Source organism: Physcomitrium patens, chromosome 16, assembly GCF_059467195.1.
Source record: "Physcomitrium patens ecotype Gransden chromosome 16, ASM5946719v1, whole genome shotgun sequence".
Classification (NCBI taxonomy): Eukaryota; Viridiplantae; Streptophyta; class Bryopsida; order Funariales; family Funariaceae; genus Physcomitrium; species Physcomitrium patens.
The window spans coordinates 6,727,427-6,745,689 of record NC_143425.1 but is presented as its reverse complement, the minus strand read 5'-3'; the positions used below and the strand labels follow the sequence as shown (position 1 = coordinate 6,745,689).

General features: G+C 39.0%; 2 protein-coding genes and 2 long non-coding RNA genes across 6 annotated transcripts; 2 read left to right on the top strand and 2 right to left on the bottom strand.

Annotated features, from left to right (window-relative positions):
* Positions 1 to 1,464: 1,464 nt before the first annotated feature.
* On the bottom strand, positions 1,465 to 2,425 carry LOC141046382 (uncharacterized). Its single transcript, XR_012219295.2, has 2 exons — positions 2,191 to 2,425; positions 1,465 to 1,973 (listed from the first exon to the last, which is right to left on the bottom strand). It is a non-coding gene; the product is annotated as an uncharacterized LOC141046382 (long non-coding RNA).
* A 287-nt stretch (positions 2,426 to 2,712) lies between these two features.
* LOC112293060 (HMG1/2-like protein) lies at positions 2,713 to 5,533 on the top strand. 2 transcript variants are annotated; one of them, XM_024542112.3, is made up of 7 exons: positions 2,713 to 2,963; positions 3,841 to 4,006; positions 4,162 to 4,281; positions 4,388 to 4,490; positions 4,610 to 4,690; positions 4,786 to 4,863; positions 5,019 to 5,533. In XM_024542112.3, exons 2-7 carry the CDS (start codon positions 3,936 to 3,938, stop codon positions 5,040 to 5,042), a joined length of 477 nt encoding a protein of 158 aa, XP_024397880.1. In that variant the 5' UTR covers positions 2,713 to 2,963; positions 3,841 to 3,935; the 3' UTR covers positions 5,043 to 5,533. The 2 variants fall into 2 exon arrangements, with proteins under 2 accessions (XP_024397880.1, XP_090112963.1); XM_090256837.1 differs by lacking the exon at positions 2,713 to 2,963 and adding an exon at positions 3,003 to 3,208.
* Positions 5,534 to 10,969: 5,436 nt separating this feature from the next.
* Positions 10,970 to 15,685, top strand: LOC112293426 (uncharacterized). Of its 2 annotated transcripts, none has more exons than XM_024542803.3 (9): positions 10,970 to 11,777; positions 12,329 to 12,424; positions 12,803 to 12,913; positions 13,175 to 13,484; positions 13,609 to 13,699; positions 13,913 to 14,273; positions 14,530 to 14,678; positions 14,785 to 15,169; positions 15,458 to 15,685. In XM_024542803.3, the coding sequence occupies exons 1-9, from the start codon at positions 11,352 to 11,354 to the stop codon at positions 15,596 to 15,598; spliced, it is 2,070 nt and encodes a 689-aa protein (XP_024398571.1). In that variant the 5' UTR covers positions 10,970 to 11,351; the 3' UTR covers positions 15,599 to 15,685. The 2 variants fall into 2 exon arrangements, with proteins under 2 accessions (XP_024398571.1, XP_073396027.1); XM_073539926.2 differs by having other exon boundaries at positions 10,981 to 12,207.
* Positions 15,686 to 16,688: 1,003 nt separating this feature from the next.
* LOC112293427 (uncharacterized) lies at positions 16,689 to 17,986 on the bottom strand. The gene is made up of 2 exons (XR_002973025.3): positions 17,395 to 17,986; positions 16,689 to 17,274 (listed from the first exon to the last, which is right to left on the bottom strand). It is a non-coding gene; the product is annotated as an uncharacterized LOC112293427 (long non-coding RNA).
* Between the last annotated feature and the right edge of the window lie 277 nt (positions 17,987 to 18,263).

Here is an 18,263-nt window from a genome sequence, read left to right as displayed (position 1 = left end):
GTTCAGCATGTATATAAATTATTTGCATAGATTCAGAACTCCTTGAAGGTATATGTAAAAAGCAAATGATTATTTTGTGTGATTTGTTACACAGAAACCCTGATTATACATTTTTTTCATATGATAAAATTTGAACAAGTGTCGTATTAATAAGTTTCAAAATAATTATTACATAATGATTTGCAAATAGAACATATATGTATATATACAATTAAAAATCAGTATTATAAATTTAATTATTAAAAGGCATTAATTTTATTTCAGTAAAAAAAATAAACAAGAATGTTGCAAAATCTTTTAAAACTATATATATATATATATATATATACATATACACACATAATATATTTTAATTATTTAAATAATAAAATAAAGTATAATTAAAGTCATATGTATGTATATATACCAGTAGAAATCTATGTTGTTGGGCACTGCAATCTTTGGCACATCTATCCATTTCCTTGTTTATCCATGCTCTATCATTCCCATATATTCCCAAGTTCTCATGTTTCCATATTTCCATATCTCCTCATTTCTATGTTCCCTTGTTTGTATGTTCTGTAAGTTCTCTAATTTTCCTTTGTTATGGCCAATCAAAAGACTTATTTCTCTTTTTGTATTATATCCAAGTTGTCTTATATTTTTATATATATATATATATATATATATATACACACATTTGTATTACAGCAAAAAAAAAAAAAAAAAAAAATTAACATCCAATGAGTGACATAAAGTTGGTATTTTTTATGTTATAGTATTTTTTAATCAAAGTGTAGATTTTAAAATATAATTTATTATAGAAAAGATTTTCTCAGTATTTCAAAAGTAAATTAAATTATGTCTTAAAATTTGATATAGATTCTTAAATGTTACAAATAGTTAAATAACATGAACTATGTTTATTTAATATACTAAAACTCTTGGAAATTATTGATTATGTCCTATTTATTTGTTTATTGATTTATTGTTATTAAAGTAGAAAGTATCTTTTACTTATATCTTGTACTACCAATACCAAATATGTTATCACTATCAAATATATTTGTATAATTAAAAAAAATTGGTTTATAAAATTATTTTACTAATATATTTTATTTTGTGTTAGACATGTTTTTCTTTAAGAATCATCTTTTTTGTTTTGTTATGACTTTTGTGATGGTTAAGAATTTGATTATTAGAAATAACAGAATTTGATATGACGTTGCTTTTCAAAACCTTTAAAAGGTCTAATTAATTTGCTTGTAGTTTTTGCATGACCCTTTTTGGATGTATACAAGTTAACTTTAATGAAATGACTATAAACTTCCATTAAAATTTCAACCATTTTTTTTTGTAAAAAAAGATAAAAATAAATTTTAATTATCAAAATCACTATAATTACTTAATTGACATTCAACATCATAAAAAGTTACAACCTATTTTTTAATTCATGTTGACACTATCATTACTATACAAAAAATATACATAGAATACAGATATTCTGTTTATTGTTTGAATTATTTATGAAAAATACTCATAAAGCCAATCATGGTGTTTTTATGCCAACAAAGTCTACTTAAGTGAGCTCATTTTACAAATTTATTATGCCAAGGCTTTTCTAATGACTTTAAATCTTAACTATGATGCATCAAGTAAAGAAGCATGCATTTGAAAGAGATAACATCACTGATGTGAGACAGAAATTAGAATTTGGAGGAGTGGTGATTCTGCGAAATTAACTTAAAAGTGACTAAAAACACCAACATATGTGAAAATACCATATTACCACAAGAAGAAGAAGAAAAGAAATTAACAGAAGACAAGTCAAAGGTAGAAAGTAGAAACCAGCAAACCGAAAAAGCTCACCTCAAATGAGCATTGTTGCACATCTGTCGATATGCCTACTGATGGAAAAACGAAATGAAGCGGCTTCTTTCGAACTCTTGCGTGCTCCTTCTAACAGCAATGAATGCCATACTTATCAACCAATTCTAAATATCCATATCAATACATTAAAATTTTGTTTCAGATCCAGTTAGGTTGCTGTTCGCCACTACAAGATAGAGAGGGTCAGGTGTAATCCTCAAATTCAAAATACACATCACCACAGAGAACGACTGCAGTGTGAGCGACATACTGCTGTGACAACGATGCTTACAGTATCAAGACAGATTTTCACAACAGTCATAACCGAGGATCTGGAACAACCTGAAACGAAGCGCACTCCCAATCCGCACCGATTGGACAAGTACAGTAATCAAGATTAACGAGCAGAAATCATTTAGCAAAAACCTCGGTGCGATCGCATAATCTTCCATTTTCTTGCACAAAAATATAAGCCACCGATAGACGAAGAATACACAAATAAGCGAAACGTGAGGGCCAGAGTGCCCCCCGGAACTCAACATGAAACGGAATCGCAGTGAGCCTCCGTCAGGCGCCACAAGAGAGCAACAAGCGCGCGTAATTCAAACTTCAAATATTTGGAAGCGGGCAGGGGAAGGGGCAGACCGAAAACACTCGATCCAGCAAAGCAAGCGGGCAGGAGGGGCAGGTTGCCAGAGAACCCGGAAGAAACCGCCTGAGACGGTCACCTGCTCCCGTCTGCCGGTCCCGCTACTTTTCTGAACGCGCGCTTCGCAAGTTTCCAGGCACCCGACCCGGTCCAGCGTGACCCGTCTCTCGCCCTTGTCTTCCCTTTGCGTTGCTTGAGCGGAGTCGTGTTCCCTTTACGCCTGAAGCAAACCCTCTCTCTGTGTAGTCCAACCCACGCACGCATGCTCGCTCGCTCTCTCGCTGGCTCTGCCTGCCTCTCTGTTGTGAGCTTTGTTGGGAAGAGAGTGTTCTGAGACTGGCCCCTTCGTTGCTGGCCTGCCTCCGTCGCGGCTCCCCCCGTGAGCGTCGCTGCTCCTCGTCGTCGTCGTCGTCGTCGTCGTTGCTTCCCTTCTGCCTCGCGCCGCGCGTCGGTGTGCGTCATCCAGGTGCGTTGCATGGCCCTTCCTGTCTTGTACCCCCTGTCGTGGCACTGCTGTTGCAGCGTCAATTGTCCTGACGAGTCCGAATTCGGAGTGGCAGTTTTTCTTCGTGTCTGAGTTGGGATGATTCGTCGTGGAGAGTGGTTTGCATGGGCGTGTGTGGGGAGGCGTTGTGGTATTGAGGTGGGGTTAGGTGTGGTGTGACGCGACTAGTTTTCGCAGCCTGTTTTGTCGGGGCGTGTTGGGAGAAGGTGAGTGGAATTGGTGCAGTGTGTGTCGCTTGTTGTTGCGAATGTGATTTTTGTGGCTGGCGGTGTTTTCGAGCTCGTGCCCTGTGTAAGCGGGCTCGGGGCGGAGGTTTGTGGGTTGTGTCTCTGTGTGTTTATGTGGCTTGGACCGGTGTTTGTGCGGTCATGAGACCATGCAGGCACGTCGCCAGAGCGGCGAGCATGGTTCCGTGTGGGGTATGAGATGTTTATGTGTTGGGCACCATGGGTTTCGTATGCGCGGTTGAATATGTGTTGCGAGGGTGGGGCTGGTTGCATAGGGGAATGATGGTGGAAGTGGTAGCGCATTGAAACGTTGTTGGTTTGGATACGTTAGGATGAGTTGCTCGTGGTTAGGATGGCAGAATTAATGTTTGGTACGTGGTGGAAGAAGGGAAAAGTGAGTGGAGTCGTTGAGTGGCGTTGCGCAGGCAAAGTATGATGTTTGGGAAGTGTAGAGATGTGGAAGAAGTGCGCAATTGGGTGGAGTGCGCAGGAGTGTGGTTGATGCATGGGGCTTGGTTTGATGGCGTGCTATGGTGCGAGGTGATGAGATTTGTGGATATAGACGTGCGATGTGTGGCGAGGCTGAGGTTGTGCATGGGGTGGCAATGCAGGTGTTGCACAAGAGATAATTGGGGGGAATTGTCGGGGGATGGTTGCTTAAGCTTGGCATTGGATCATCATCGCTCCGTTGGCGCAATCTGTGAAGATGAAGGAAGCAAAGGGCAAGAAAGGAGGTGGTGCGGTGGCGAAGGAGAGGGTGCCGAAAGTCCAGGACAAGTAAGCATTGTGGGGTGGATGATGGGCACGTGTTGTGGTGGTGTGCCTGTGGGAAACGAAAACATATGGCATGTGATGCCATGTGACGTGACGTAAGGTGATGTGACGGCGTTTTTGTGATGGTGATGGTGATGGGGGTGGTGGTGGGGGTGCAGGGACATCAAGAAGCGGAAAGGGGCGGTGAAAGAGACGAAGGCGAAGAAGCCGAAGGGTGGCAAGAAGTTGAAGGACCCGAATGCGCCGAAGCGGCCGCCGACGGCTTTCTTCATCTTCTTGTGAGTTTGGGGTGTGGTGCAGATGAGGGGAAGGTGATGGGAGATGGGGTGTTGTTGGGAGGGAAAGCGGGGGGACTGATGGGGACGGTGGGTGGCGGTGTGGCAGGAACGAGTTTCGGGAGGTATTCAAGAGGGAGAACCCGAACGTGAAGGGAGTGACAGCGGTGGGAAAGGCGGGAGGAGAGAAATGGAAGTCGATGTCAGAAGCTGTGAGTAGGCTCGAAGCTTGAGTTGGGTGGTGGTTTGAGAAGGAGGGTGGGGGAGTGGACGATGTATGTGTGGTGGTCGGGGTGGATGGGTGCTGAAGGAGTGGGTTATGGGTGTGCAGGAGAAGCAGCCTTTCATGACGAAGGCGGTGCAGAAGAAGTCGGAATACGACAAGACGATATCGGCGTACAACAAGAAACAGGTGGGTTGGAGGAGGGTGGAGGTGTATGAGGGAGTTTGGGGGGGGGGTGCGGTTTGGAGGGAATGGGTCTGAAAGTGGTGGGGGTTGTGGAACAGGATGAGGACGCGGAAGAGGTAGAAGCGGAGGAGTCGGACAAGTCAAAGTCGGAGATCAACGACGACGAAGACGAAGAGGTGGGAGTGGGAGTGGGTGTGAGGATATGAGTGGTTGAGTTGTGGGGAATGTGGCTGGTTGAAGTTCCGTTGCTTTATGGATGTTGCTAGTTTGGAAGAGCGGGATGTGGTTGTGTAGGTGTATGTGTCTGATCGTTACATGGTGGTATTTGCAGGAGGATGAGGATCTGGATGGCTAGGTGATCGAGCACTGATGCTGTAAGAATTAAGTGACTGATATGGTGGGAAACAGTTGCTTGGTGGGGTGGGTATTGAAGCAGAGGCGTGCGATTAAGTGGGATGAGAATTCTCATAAGGCGGGAGGAGCTCGTGTGTGACGCGTCGGATTGGAGATGAATAGGAAGTCACGGTTTTTGGGGTTGTAGTTCCGGCAGTGTCTTCGGGCTAGCGCGGTCTGTGAAGGGGACGGGAGGGAATGGAAATGAATCGAAAGGATAGTGGAGGATATGTGGTAAGGTGAAGTTGGTGGCACGGTCGTATTTGTAAATGTTGGTCAGGTTGGGGTGTTAGTAGGGGGTGGTGAGAGGAAGTTTGACAGTTGTGCTTGGTTAGCGGTGATCCTGTTAGTAGGAGACTGGATCGATTGTATTATGATGCAAGAGCAGCTCCCTTGTGGGGATCTGTATGTTGATCTGTATGAAGGATCCAAGGTCATTTTCTTTGTGTACGATATTGATTCTCTTTTTATTTTGATTTTCCGTCTTGTTTTCAGTTCTGAATTTCTTACTTGGCGTTGCTTATTTTTAGCTTTGTTAGCTGCTGGTGTTTTCGTCAGGTGTTTGCGGTTGCATTTTCAGGTCTCAGTTTGTTTGAAGTTGAGTTGGGCTTAGTGATGCTGGTGTGATGTGGTTTGATTGCATTGTTTTGGTTTTTGTTGGATATGGGTGGATGAAAGTTTAGTCGGGGAATCTTACTTGTGGGTTTGTCGTCAGTTTATGTTAGGATGAAATGAGGAATATATATATATATGTATATGTATACACACATGCATACACTTAGACATGTCCATGGTGCTGGTTAGGGAATGTTGCATCTTTTGGTCATCTGAATGTTCTGGATGTTTCAACATGTGTTGTGGTTGAAATTGTGCAACAATTTGGAATGGATTTATAGTCTGTTGTTTTCAAGTGCAATTATTATTAATTGCATAAATGCATAGGAGGATGACTCCTCTCACTCTTTCCATTGGCTTCAGGATTATAAGTAGTCAACTTCAATTGAACTCTGTATTTATTGAAAAATTCTCTTGCTTCAATGGCATCCAATTCTCTTCTATCAGCTCTCATCTTCCCAATGTTACCATATTTGCTAAAGATGTCTTTCAAAATAAATCTGCATATTGCCTTTGTAGTCTTGGTTCTCAAAGCCCTCCCTTCAACATAATTTGACAGCTCTTCTCTTGCCAAAACCAAATATTTCATACTCCAAAGTCCAATGGCATAGTTACCAAATCAATCACCCATTGAAAATATATTAAAGGTGGATAAGTAGGATGTAATCCATCTCTACACCTAACTTTAGATTGTAGTTGGCATTCTAAGCAGGAGTTCACAAAGTCTTCTACATCTTTGTATAAACCCTTCCACTAATACCTTTCCTTGATCTTGGTATATGTAGCCAAACTCTTCTGTGCCCTGTCGAAAGTGTATCATGATATTCTCTTAAAACCTTAAACTTAGTTTCAAGATCTCCTACTATCTTCAATGGGATTTTATCACCCCATTTTGGCCTCTTCCATAGGAATCCATTCCTAAACAAATAACCATAGGATTGATGTCTAATATCTTTGAAGGTTTTATCCATCCACCCTTCTTATTTCTTCATTGTACTTAAATAAATTCTATTATCCTTCAATTTGCCTTCATACAAACCTTCATAGAATTTTTGAACCTTATCACCAAAATCCATTCCACCAGTAGCAAATGAATTTCCATAACTCTTCTCTTCTTCATCTTCACCTCCTTCGTGTGCCATCATTTCTTCTTCAAAGGTATATCTAGCTCTAGACAACATATCTGCCACCAAGTTTTCTTTGCCAGTAATATGTACTAAGAAAGGATTCAATGTTCTTATGTAGGCTATCCATCTTAACATGGCAATGTTTGAAGTAGTACAGTTAATTATCATTCTAAGTAATGATAAACAATATGTTTTCAAAACTATACTTGTTCCAATCAAATAATTCTTCTCAACCTTTAAAGCGGTGAGTGCTCCCCAAAGCTCTCTTTCAACTTCTAGATAAGTCCTTTGCCTCTTTGTAAGAATCTTGGTTCCAAACCTTATAGCAAACATTCTCCCTTCTACATCATCTTGTCCAATAGCCCATCCAATTGCTATGAGGCTTGTATCCATTGTTACAACCACTCGTCTTCCACATTGATAATCCACTTGTCTAAGCACAGGTGGTGAACTCAACATCTTTTTTAGGTTTTCTATAACTATTTTTTGTTCTTCTTTCCAAACAAATCTCTTACTCTTCTTTAATAACTTATATAGTGGCTCTGAGATATGGGCAATGTGAGGCACCCAAATGTGATAGAATACACATGCTCCTAAAAACCTTCTGGCTTCTATAACATTTTTACAAGCCTTCATTTTAGATATAGCATCAATTTTATCAAGGTTTGGTTTCCTACCATACCTGCCACACATATGTCTCACCACTAGAATCTCATCAACTCCAAAGCTTGATTTCTCCAAAGATAACGTGAGATTAAGTGACTCCAATCTCTCTAATATTTGAGCCACATCTTCAATATGCCTCTTAACAAACTTCTTACAACCTTCAACATCCATAGTTTCATCCTTATCTTCTTTTTTGTCTCCTTTTATAGGTATATCATCCAAAAATAATATGGTTTTTTTAAGAATAAATTCTTTCAATATTTGGTTCATAGCATTTTGCATATGAGCCACTGAGTTGGTTGCACCTTGAAGTAAAGTACACATCCTCATTAAATCCAAAGGACTCTTCATGGTAGTTAAGTCCCTACTCTCTTTAGCCAATTGAAATTGGTCATACCCAGAATATAAGTCTCCAATAGAATAAATGGTATGACTTGCAAATTTTTCAGCCACTTCATCTACTATAGGACCTGATCCCATCTTCCGAATAATTACTCTATTTACAGGTTGCATATCCTGAATAAACCTTAATGCCCCTGACTTCTTGGGTACTGTGAACCATCTATTAGAATAAAGAGCAATTGAAGGTTCTAAAATATCCATCTTCACCTTCTCTTTTAGTAGTTCTATCAACTTTGGAAGTAAAGCTCTGGGCATAGGTATAGGCTTTAAATCCCATGGAACATGTGGTACAATAAAGATTACCATAGGTACTACAACATTAGGATCCACACATCCAATTTCATCAGAAGTTAAGGCAAATGCCTTACCATGCCTAATAAGCATTTCTTGGAACATAATTTTCTCTGTTGATGTCAAGAAATCACCCCTTCCAATCTTCAATTTAGCCAATGATTCTTGAGTAAATTCATGTCCAATTCCACGTCTTTCTCTTAGACTTGGCTCTTTAATTGCTTGGTTGATATATTCCATAGTATCAACTGGTAATTGGATAGCTATAGGCTTTACTTTTCTTGCCACAACTTTATATTTAGTTTGTACTCTAGTCTCATGTTTCAATCCATAGCTTGTAGCAAGCCCACCAATTACTACTATCTTTTCTAATTCTTCATAAGTTTCTCTTGAATATATTTCTACTATAGCATTTCCATCTATGCTTATAGCTAAATTCTCCAAAACCTTTATCAAATCATCTTCCAAACTTATTTCTTCTATTACTCCAATTATGGCTTCATCACTTAAAACTAAACCCACTTTTTTTAAGTTTTTCTCTTCTTTCTTCACCCTTCTTCTATATACAGAATCTAAATCTTTAATCTTTCAAATACTCACAAATCCATTACTAGTCAAGTTTGAAAATCCAAAACTCATATTATCTACAATGGGGTTTGCAGATGACTTATTTGCACCCATGTGTCCCCATTCTACAAGGGTGCTTTCTAGAAATCCACAAAGTTGTTTCCTGGCTCCAAAGGCATCCCTCTTAATTGTTCTCTATGCCTCTCATGAATAGGTTTCACAATAATAAATTATACAGCTTTTCTTCCATCCCAACTATGAATCCTAGCATAATGTAAACCATCATCTAAGACTCTAGTTTCCATTCTAGTAACTGTAATATAGGGTTGATCAAATATTATTAAATATGTAGCAGAGTTTTGCACGAAGAAATTTTGCTCCACGTCCACATCTCCAATCCTAGTCCTTACAGTTGAGCAAGCTCTGTATAAATCACCTTGTTAGTTGTTTGCAGCTCTAATTACCTAACTATAATTGGTATCAACTGGCCACTTATTTTTCTCATATATCTGCCTTGACATGATATTGATTTCAGATCCATGATCAACTAAGGCCAAAATTGGATCTTTAGAGTCTCCCAACCTCACATATGTCTCTATAGTAGCTCTAGTACAATAAGGAACTGAATAGCTACTACTAGCTACTTTGTAGCTAAATCACTTGAGTTTAGAAAAGGAGGTATTCTTGACATGTTCACAATTCTCTCTGATAATAAATCTATATATATATATATATATATATATTTTTTTTTAAGAAGAACAAAAGAATTAAAATTTGTGATGTTATAGACTTGAATTATAAATACATATTTTTAATGTTGTTTTTAATAGATCCTATCAGTTGCATGAATTTAAACCAAATTAATTACACTTGTTTAGTTCATTGTATGGAACTTTTGTTGTGTTTGGAAGTGTAAGCATTAGTTTTAAATTCTTTCATGGACATGGTCTTTAAGAATCTTAGAGAGTATAGAAAGGCCAACACTAATGAAGTTCTGACCACCAGCAATTTATGATATTCAAATATGCTTGTTGTGTATATATATATACATATATAAATATCTTGCCATGATCCAAGAGCAAAATAATAAACCATTTTAAAAGAATCATTTTTACAAATAAATCAATTGGATCTGCTACTTTTTAGTATACAGATTTGTAATATCTTAGCAAGGATATCCAAATGATTTCATATTGAGTGTAGAATTTTAGATTAGATAATTTTGTACATGAAAAAAAACTAATTACAATAGTGATTCAAAAGGGTGTTGGTGTTGACTTAGTGCTAAAATTCAAAGATTATTCTTGCTTGGAAACGTAAACAAAGAGTTTTGAATTTGCGGAGATGGTGTTGCAGATTTGGCATATATGTTTGTTTAATATATATATTTATATATATTTCTCTTTATACATGAATCCTTTAAATTTTCATAAAACTCAGCGAAATTCATGAACCATATTTTTAATTAAATACAATTTCAGAATACATGGCAATACAAAAGGAATTCCAAGCACTTTTATATTTAAAAATACAATAAGGTTAATGAAATTATATATATATATATATATATATATATATATATATATATATATATAATGTATTCCAAAATTACTTTAATTATATATAATATAAATATAGACATAGATATATTTATATACATAAGATTTTTTAAAACTTTTTAGCAAGAATTTCAAATTTTCTTTTATTTTTCTTATTTAGATTCTTCAACCCAATTCACAATAGAATGGTATTGAGTTTAAGTATGCAATAAGTGAATGTAAGTACATGAGTTTAAGTATGCTATTTATAGTGGTGCTTTTGTGAAGAAACTCAAATAAGTTGATGTTGCTTAAATATATATGCAAGTAAGAAAATATAGAAGGTTTGATATACATGTATTGTTTTAAAATACTGTTGGTGGAATTCTATTTTGTGGTTTTAAATATATAGCGTGATATTATTATTACTATCATTACTATTATTATCAAGCATGTTATTTTAAGTGAAATATTCCGCTACGTGCAAATTTCAAGTACGTAGTAGTTTCTCCGGTGTGAAACCAAGGCCGAGTTGCCCGGTTGATTAATGTCGAATTCGACGACGGTGACCGCCGGCGATCGGAGGGAGAACGAGAAACGGCAACGAGAGCGAGGGTTCGACGAACGAAGTGAATTTATAGTTGGCTGTTCCGCAAGCCTCACGAGGCAGGGCCTCCACCTCCGACGCAGACCTACGCAAAATCTGGCTGCCTTGCAGCGTGAGTCGACGTCGACTCACTTCGACGTGCGAATTCTTGCCTCGCACCACCGCTGCTGCGTTTCCCCTTCATTCCTTTGCTTGCAATGAGGGCTTGGTAAATGAACGCAAGCCATGCGTTCATGGATTGATAGGGAGGGTTAGGTTTCGGGTTTTTGAAGGAGGGGTTGGAGGGAGTGGAGGTGGAGGATTTTGATAAAGAAGTTGATGTTTTTGGATTGCGGCAGGGATGTGAGGCGGATTGGTGTGCTGTTTTCAGGACATCTGCTGATGAGAAGTCGGGGATTAATGAACACTTGAGTGGATCGTTAGGTATTGCAGGATTTTTGAGTTAGGGAGTAGTGGCGATGGCGAGTAGCACGATTAGGGTGGGTGTCGTAGCTGGTGCGATCGCGTCGGCTTCAGCTGTGCTTGCTAGTAATCCTGCGTCCACTCAAAAGAGTTTCGGGTCATTGTTCGGTTTGTCCTCTTCTGCTCCAGCACTGGAAATTCCAGCTCCTGTGCAGGAGCAACAAGAGAAGCCTCGTAATGGTGCTCCACGTACCTCGGCTGTGCATACTGGTAATCCTGCGCCGACTGGGAAGAGTTTCGGATCATTGTTCGGTTTGTCCTCTACTGCACCAGCACCGGAAATGCCAGCTCCTGCGCAGGAGCAACAAGAGAAGCCTCGCAATGATGTTCCGCGTACTTCTGCCGCTGGCTTTGATCCTGAGGCATTGGAGAGAGGTGCCAAAGCGCTGCGAGAGATTAATGCGTCGGTTCATGCGAAGAATGTAATTATGCTGTCTTACGAACAATTTGATTTTTGCTAAAGTTTCATTGGTTTTGGTGATAAATTTTGTACGAAGTCTCAAATTCATCCCTGTGAAGAAGTGAAATAGATATTGTTTATGCCTGCACATTTTTGACATCATTAGCAGGTATCAGCTCTATTGTGTGAATTGGTCTATGCTAAACCCTAGCGAGGGTTTAAGGTTTAACAGGTGTATTACCTGACCGATGACTCTTGTACTTCACGTCATACAATCTCCAGGTAGATTTTAAGTCTTAAGAGATGGGGTTTGCATGGCTCCTCTGAATTAGTGTGCATTTATGACCTTGGGGCACTGGTGATCGTCATGTTCATGATCAGATTGGGACTCTATTATTTGAAAGCATCGTTGCCATTGGAGCACGATGACGGTAATTACAGAACAGAATGAAGTAGGTACTCTATCTTTTGATAAGACAAGGATTTTTATATTTCTCGCTACACCTATTCGCTCTATAATTACTAATGTGAAGCATGCGTAATCTTTGACGACCGACGTTACGCCCTTTGCAGGTGTTTGAGTTGATGAAGAAGCAGGAAGAAACTAGGCAGGCCCAAGAAAACTCCCGTAAAGCCGAGTATCTAGCCATGCAGGCTCAACGCGACACGGTATTGTGCTTCTTTTACTGAGTACTTGAACTCAAAGTTAAGTGATGGCACCAAGTTTGTAGAGTCGACATAGCTTGTTATTCACACGCCAATATTATAGCTTAAAGTTTATGTTTGTTTATATATATATATATATATATATAAATGAAGAAGCAGACACTTTATTGTAGCACTACGATAGAGCGTTTGTTATATGGTTTTCCCCAACTGATGTCCCATCGACTTTATTCATATGTTGACTGAGATGGCACATTTACGCATGCTTCATGTTTTAATGTTTTTTGCTACTTGTGGGACTAGATCGTCTTGGTTATTTGACATCGAAGTGGTCGGTTTTTTAGGAGTTGACGTTTAACAACATGTGTGGGTTTTGAATAGGAGCGACAAAGGGTGATGTATGAGGAGCAGATTAAACTGGCCCAGCAACAAGCTAATTCCAAAGCCCAGCTGGCTCGCTACGAAGACGAACTTGCGCGCCAGCGAATGCAGGTAACTTTGAGATTCTGCTCTTTGCTTGCCTACCCTACAGATCTACTTGAATAAGGTGTTGAAGCCAATGCATTAGCTTTGCAGTGCTGAATATGAATTGAATGTGAGCAGTAACGCAAGTACCTCCGTTTATGATGAATAAAACATTAGCATGAGAGATAATTTCCTTCAAGTGCATTCGTATTGCTGTTTGTCCTCCTCATGAAAATTAGCTGAATTATGGTCAAGTTGTTTCTCATTTTCTGTGCTGCTGCTTGTCAGAGTGAGCATGAAGCAAACAGGCAACGAAATCAAGAGTTGGTGAGGATGCAGGAAGAAGCAGCAGTGCGACAGGAGCAGATTCGACGGAAAACCGAAGAGCAGATTCAAGCACAAAGGCGTCAAACAGAGAAGGAGAGGGCTGAAATTGAGAGGGAAACCATTCGAGTCAAAGCAATCGCAGAGGCTGAAGGTCGAGCTCATGAGGCTAAGTTGGCTGAAGACGTGAATAGAAGACTTCTGGTTGATCGTGCTAACGCGGAGAAGGACAAGTGGCTTGCTGCTATTAATACTACATTCGGTCATATTGGAGGTAATAGCCTCTGTCTTGGATGCTACAACTTGTTCACTATTTTTTGTTGTTGGATTGGTCATAAATAACTGATTTGTGTTCATACTTAAAGTGAGGATTAACATTGTAACTTTCTTTGGTGAAGGCGGAATATACGCAGTACTCACTGATAAGCACAAGCTTCTTGTTGCTGTTGGAGGAGCTACTGCCTTGGCAGCTGGAGTATATACTACTAGGTCAGAAGCTTTTGTGCCGCTTTTTACAATAGTATCTGTTTCAATTACTACGGAAGTTGGATTGTAGTACTCATCAAAATCTTGGTAGTCTCCGTAAGTTTTTTTTTTTTATTTGTTTATTTGTTTTTTTTTTTGGTCATGCACACGTCTCTTAACATGACACAGTTCAGCTTTAAAATAACAGTGTGTTACTCTTGGTTTGCTCTATTTCAGGGAGGGAGCTCGTGTAGTGTGGAGTCATATTGATCGAATATTAGGGCAGCCGTCTTTAATTAGAGAATCATCGCGAGGCAAATATCCTTGGTCAGGTATTATTAAGCGCAAAAGCAGCTCTCTTACGGGAGCCGGTGGCACCCCAGCTGTTGGAGGGGCTGCCGAGAGGTCAGAAGCTATGAAGAGTGGGCAAGGGTTTGGAGATGTGATACTCCATCCGTCATTACATAGCAGGATTCGACAGCTAGCTTCAGTAACAGCTAATACAAAATTACATGCGGCTCCCTATCGCAACATGCTTTTCTATGGGCCACCAGGAACTGGAAAGACTATGGCAGCCAAAGTACTTGCTCAAGAATCGGTAAGTTCTTTTGAATTTGGTGTCAGTTGAATGAACGAAGATTTTCTATGTCTCGTTGGAAACTGAAACCCATATTACATCGTAATATCGCAGTAAGCCGATTAGGTTTGTAATTCAAGCGTCATATATGATGTCTCACTTTCATCATCGAAGTTGAACATCGTTTGTTGGGTGTGTGTGTATGTTGTTGTTGTTGTTGTTGTTTTTTTTTTTTTTTTTTTTTTTAATTTTCATAGTAGTTAATGTGATTGTGCAGGGCTTGGATTATGCATTGATGACAGGTGGTGACGTAGCTCCACTGGGTGCCAATGCTGTGACAAAAATCCATGAACTTTTCAATTGGGCTGGCCGAACCAGGAGGGGTCTCCTCCTTTTCATCGATGAAGCTGATGCTTTTCTGTGCGAGTAAGATTGTCAAGTTCCTTCCAACGCCATTTACAACCTCGATTGCAGTGTTCTCTGTGTTGAGTCGCTGAAGTTGTGGTGATCCTAACCAGTGCATGCGATGCAGGCGTAACAAGACAAACATGAGTGAGGCCCAGCGAAGTGCATTAAATGCGTTGCTCTACCGCACTGGAGATCAATCACGAGATATAGTTATGGTACTGGCCACAAATCGACCAAGTGATCTGGATGCAGCTGTGCTGGACCGTGTAGATGAGGTGTTGGAGTTTCCACTTCCTGGCGAGGAAGAGCGTCTCAAACTTTTGAAGCTATATTTGGAGAGGTACATTGCCCGAGCTGGGACTCAATCCCGGGGCTGGCGGAGTTGGTTACGAGGCCGGCAAGATAAAATTGAGGTCAAGGGAATCACAGAAGAGGTCTTGAGGGAGGCTGCACAGAAGACTGAGGGTTTCTCTGGGCGTGAGATTGCAAAGTTGATGGCTAGTGTTCAGGTAATGGTCACCAACGTCTTTTGTACATGTATGCGCAAACATCATATGAATGTCTCTTACGTTATGTAGAATGCGTTTAGTATGTTGAAAATCAAGAATGTTGATTTATTTGTATTTACATTTTAAAAAAAATCTCATATCATTGGTCGTATGTTGAATCGTGGTTTAGGAGTACCTTTGTATTGGGCTGCGTATAATCCTCAATTTTACTTGGTCCTTCGTGGAAAGGTACTCTCACTTGTAGAGCAGAATTATGAAGATTTTTCTAATTTTTATGACAACTTACAGGGTGCTGTATACGGAAGTCAATTAAGCGTCCTGGACGCAAATATGTTTAGAGAGGTTGTTGACTACAAAGTTGCTGAGCATAATCAGCGACGTGTGCTCACAAGACAGGACGCAGAGGTTAAGGAGCAGCATATCCTTTAACTGGGACAATTGGGTACGTCTGAGACTACAGGATGATTCAATTTTTAAAGTTCAAATTTTGGATATAAATTGAAGCATTTCAAACGCCTTGGGTTTCTTTGTCCAAGTGGATACATGGACATGAATGCACACGTCGATTTTTCATTGCTGATGAAAAAGGATGACACATGAATGTAGACATGAGGTTGACTATTTGATGAGTGGTATCTTTTAGAGATCCTTGATATCATGTTTTTTTGCAAGTATTTATCACTCAAATTACTTTACAGAGTGTTTTATTTTTATTTTTATTTTTTTGTTTTCTACTCCTTCCATTCTATATCTTCAAAACAAATTTCTATTGCTACACATTTGAATGAAATCCTATCGATGAGGGTTAGGATGCAAACTTGTAATTATTATTACATACTGAATTCCATTTCATTACAAAAAGCAACTTAAACAGCAAAAGAAGAATGCATATGCTGTTTTGATTTTACAGTTAAATTACATTAAGTTATTATAATGCATTGGTAGGTTAGTTTCATTTTTATAGTAAGATTGTTATTTAATTAATCATTTAATTGTTTTCTTGGAGATTGGATCTTAATTCTTTTTATTTGTTATAGTTGACTTTGAGTAGTTAACATTTGCATGTAATTGACATTTTGTATTATGTTTTTTATGACTAGTTTTAAAATAATTTAAGAAATAATAAAGTAATATCTAATTTCAAGTTAAATAACTTGGATTTCTCTAATTGTAATATTTCAATTTATTTTAATATATGTAATATTTATGATTCTGTTTTCTACATTATTAGTAGAAATCCATGCAATAGGGCACAAAAAAGTTGTTTATAGATTATAAATTGGAGGTATTTTTGTAGATTGTACATGGCTATTTGTTGGTTAACAATTTTTTTGATTTTATCCAATTAGAAGGATTCTTTATCTCATTATATTATATTGAAGTTTTCTTATAATATGAATATGTTTGTATATAGAATTAAATTATAAAAATAATTATATGTTATTTTTAGATATTTAAAAATCAACCAAGGCATTTACTAAAATGACCCATCCATCATTAGTGGTTGCAAATCCAACCATTTTTTTTTTTTTTTTTTTTTATTGGTTTTCAACTTATGTAGATCAAATAGTAGAGACTATTTTGATGATGGTTAGAAAGGTGGACTGATTTAATAAATGCTTGGATCAACAATATATTGTCTAAAGCTTTCACATCTATCATGACAAAAAGGCACATAGATTGTTGAATTCATGATCATCAGCATAACTATCATCTAAATTTGGATTGATACATTCATGGTTTTAAAAAAATGGAGTTGGTACAATCATGGAGATATCACAAGTAACAATGATTAATTATCAATAACTAACGTGTGCTCCTTGGTTTGACCATCCTTTGAGATACTGTCCTCAAAACCTCTGGTCGTCGAATCGATAAAGAGCGCCGATCAATCAGCCTGTGAGGTTCCCGTAATCAAGTTCTTAATGAAATCACTACGGTGAAGGCTGAGCACCTACTCGTACTGGAAGGAGCACTTGTTCATCTCAGCAGCCTCCTCCTCCCAACTTTTAGAAAAGGAGACCGGGGGTACTTGACTTCCGGAGTCGACATGGCAGATGACCACGATGTTAATGTCAACCTTCTCCTTACTCATCTTAGTTTACCTGCAAGAAGTCCTAGAAAATAATGGATTTATTAGAATCACTATCACTGAGTAAAAACAAATCCATAATGGAAGAACCAGGACGTTAGCATATACAAATCAAAATGACTTGCAACTGCACCTTCTCCTTCATGGTTAGGTTGAGAATGGATTTCTGGTTGCTGGACAAGGAATGAGCTCCAGCCATTCAACACGCATTGGTGCCCCGTGCTTGATTCAGCATTTGGACCGCTGGTGGGAGGCGCTCCATGCGACTGAAGTGATCACCCCCGATTGGAGCCAGTTCTTGCAGGGTTTGAGGTGAGGGAGCTAGGTTCATGACTTGCGTGGATTCGGCCACGAGAATTCGATTGCCGACTGTATGGCCGACGGCTTGACGGTGCACTCTCATCATCCTCCACACAAGCGTCGATTTTGCGCCAAAAGCCGAACAGCAGCTCTCAAGATGTAAATGACGCGCCCATGTGGGTGAGGAGGGTGGAGAGCGAGAGGAAGAGTTTAAGGCTTGGAATGCATTACGCAAGGCACGACGACACAAAGCGAAGCCAAGAAAAGCAAGACGCAGCGGAGGCCAAGGGCAGCGCGGGGTAAGACGCTACATAACGATGCAAGAGGGAGATGAAGGAGTGGCAAGAAGATTGTTGAGTGTTGTCTCCCTCTTCAACAAATCTCTGTGGCAAGCCAGAAAAACTGGAGGTGGCAATCATGATGAATAGGTTGGTTTTCATCATGAGTGGTTGGTTTTCATTGGTTCTGAATTCAGTAATAGAGAATTGAATGTAGAAGACATTTTTTTAATGGTGGTTGCGATGGGTGGATCAATTTAGTAAAAACTTGGGTCAATTTAACATTTCTCTATTTTTAATTCATGATATGTATATATATATATATATATATAATATTATTTCTCACATTTTAAACTATGAGTACAAATATCAATTTAATAAGTTGAGCTTTGGTTAAAAGAAAAAAATTGAAAAAAATATTTAT

Coding starts and splice junctions, on each gene's coding strand:
- LOC112293060 (XM_024542112.3), top strand. CDS start 3,936: ATGAAGGAAGCAAAGGGCAAGAAAGGAGGTGGTGCGGTGGCGAAGGAG. Junction 4,282..4,387: donor ACGGCTTTCTTCATCTTCTT/GTGAGTTTGGGG, acceptor GCGGTGTGGCAG/GAACGAGTTTCGGGAGGTAT. Junction 4,691..4,785: donor CGGCGTACAACAAGAAACAG/GTGGGTTGGAGG, acceptor GTTGTGGAACAG/GATGAGGACGCGGAAGAGGT.
- LOC112293426 (XM_024542803.3), top strand. CDS start 11,352: ATGGCGAGTAGCACGATTAGGGTGGGTGTCGTAGCTGGTGCGATCGCG. Junction 13,485..13,608: donor TACATTCGGTCATATTGGAG/GTAATAGCCTCT, acceptor TCTTTGGTGAAG/GCGGAATATACGCAGTACTC. Junction 15,170..15,457: donor AGTTGATGGCTAGTGTTCAG/GTAATGGTCACC, acceptor GACAACTTACAG/GGTGCTGTATACGGAAGTCA.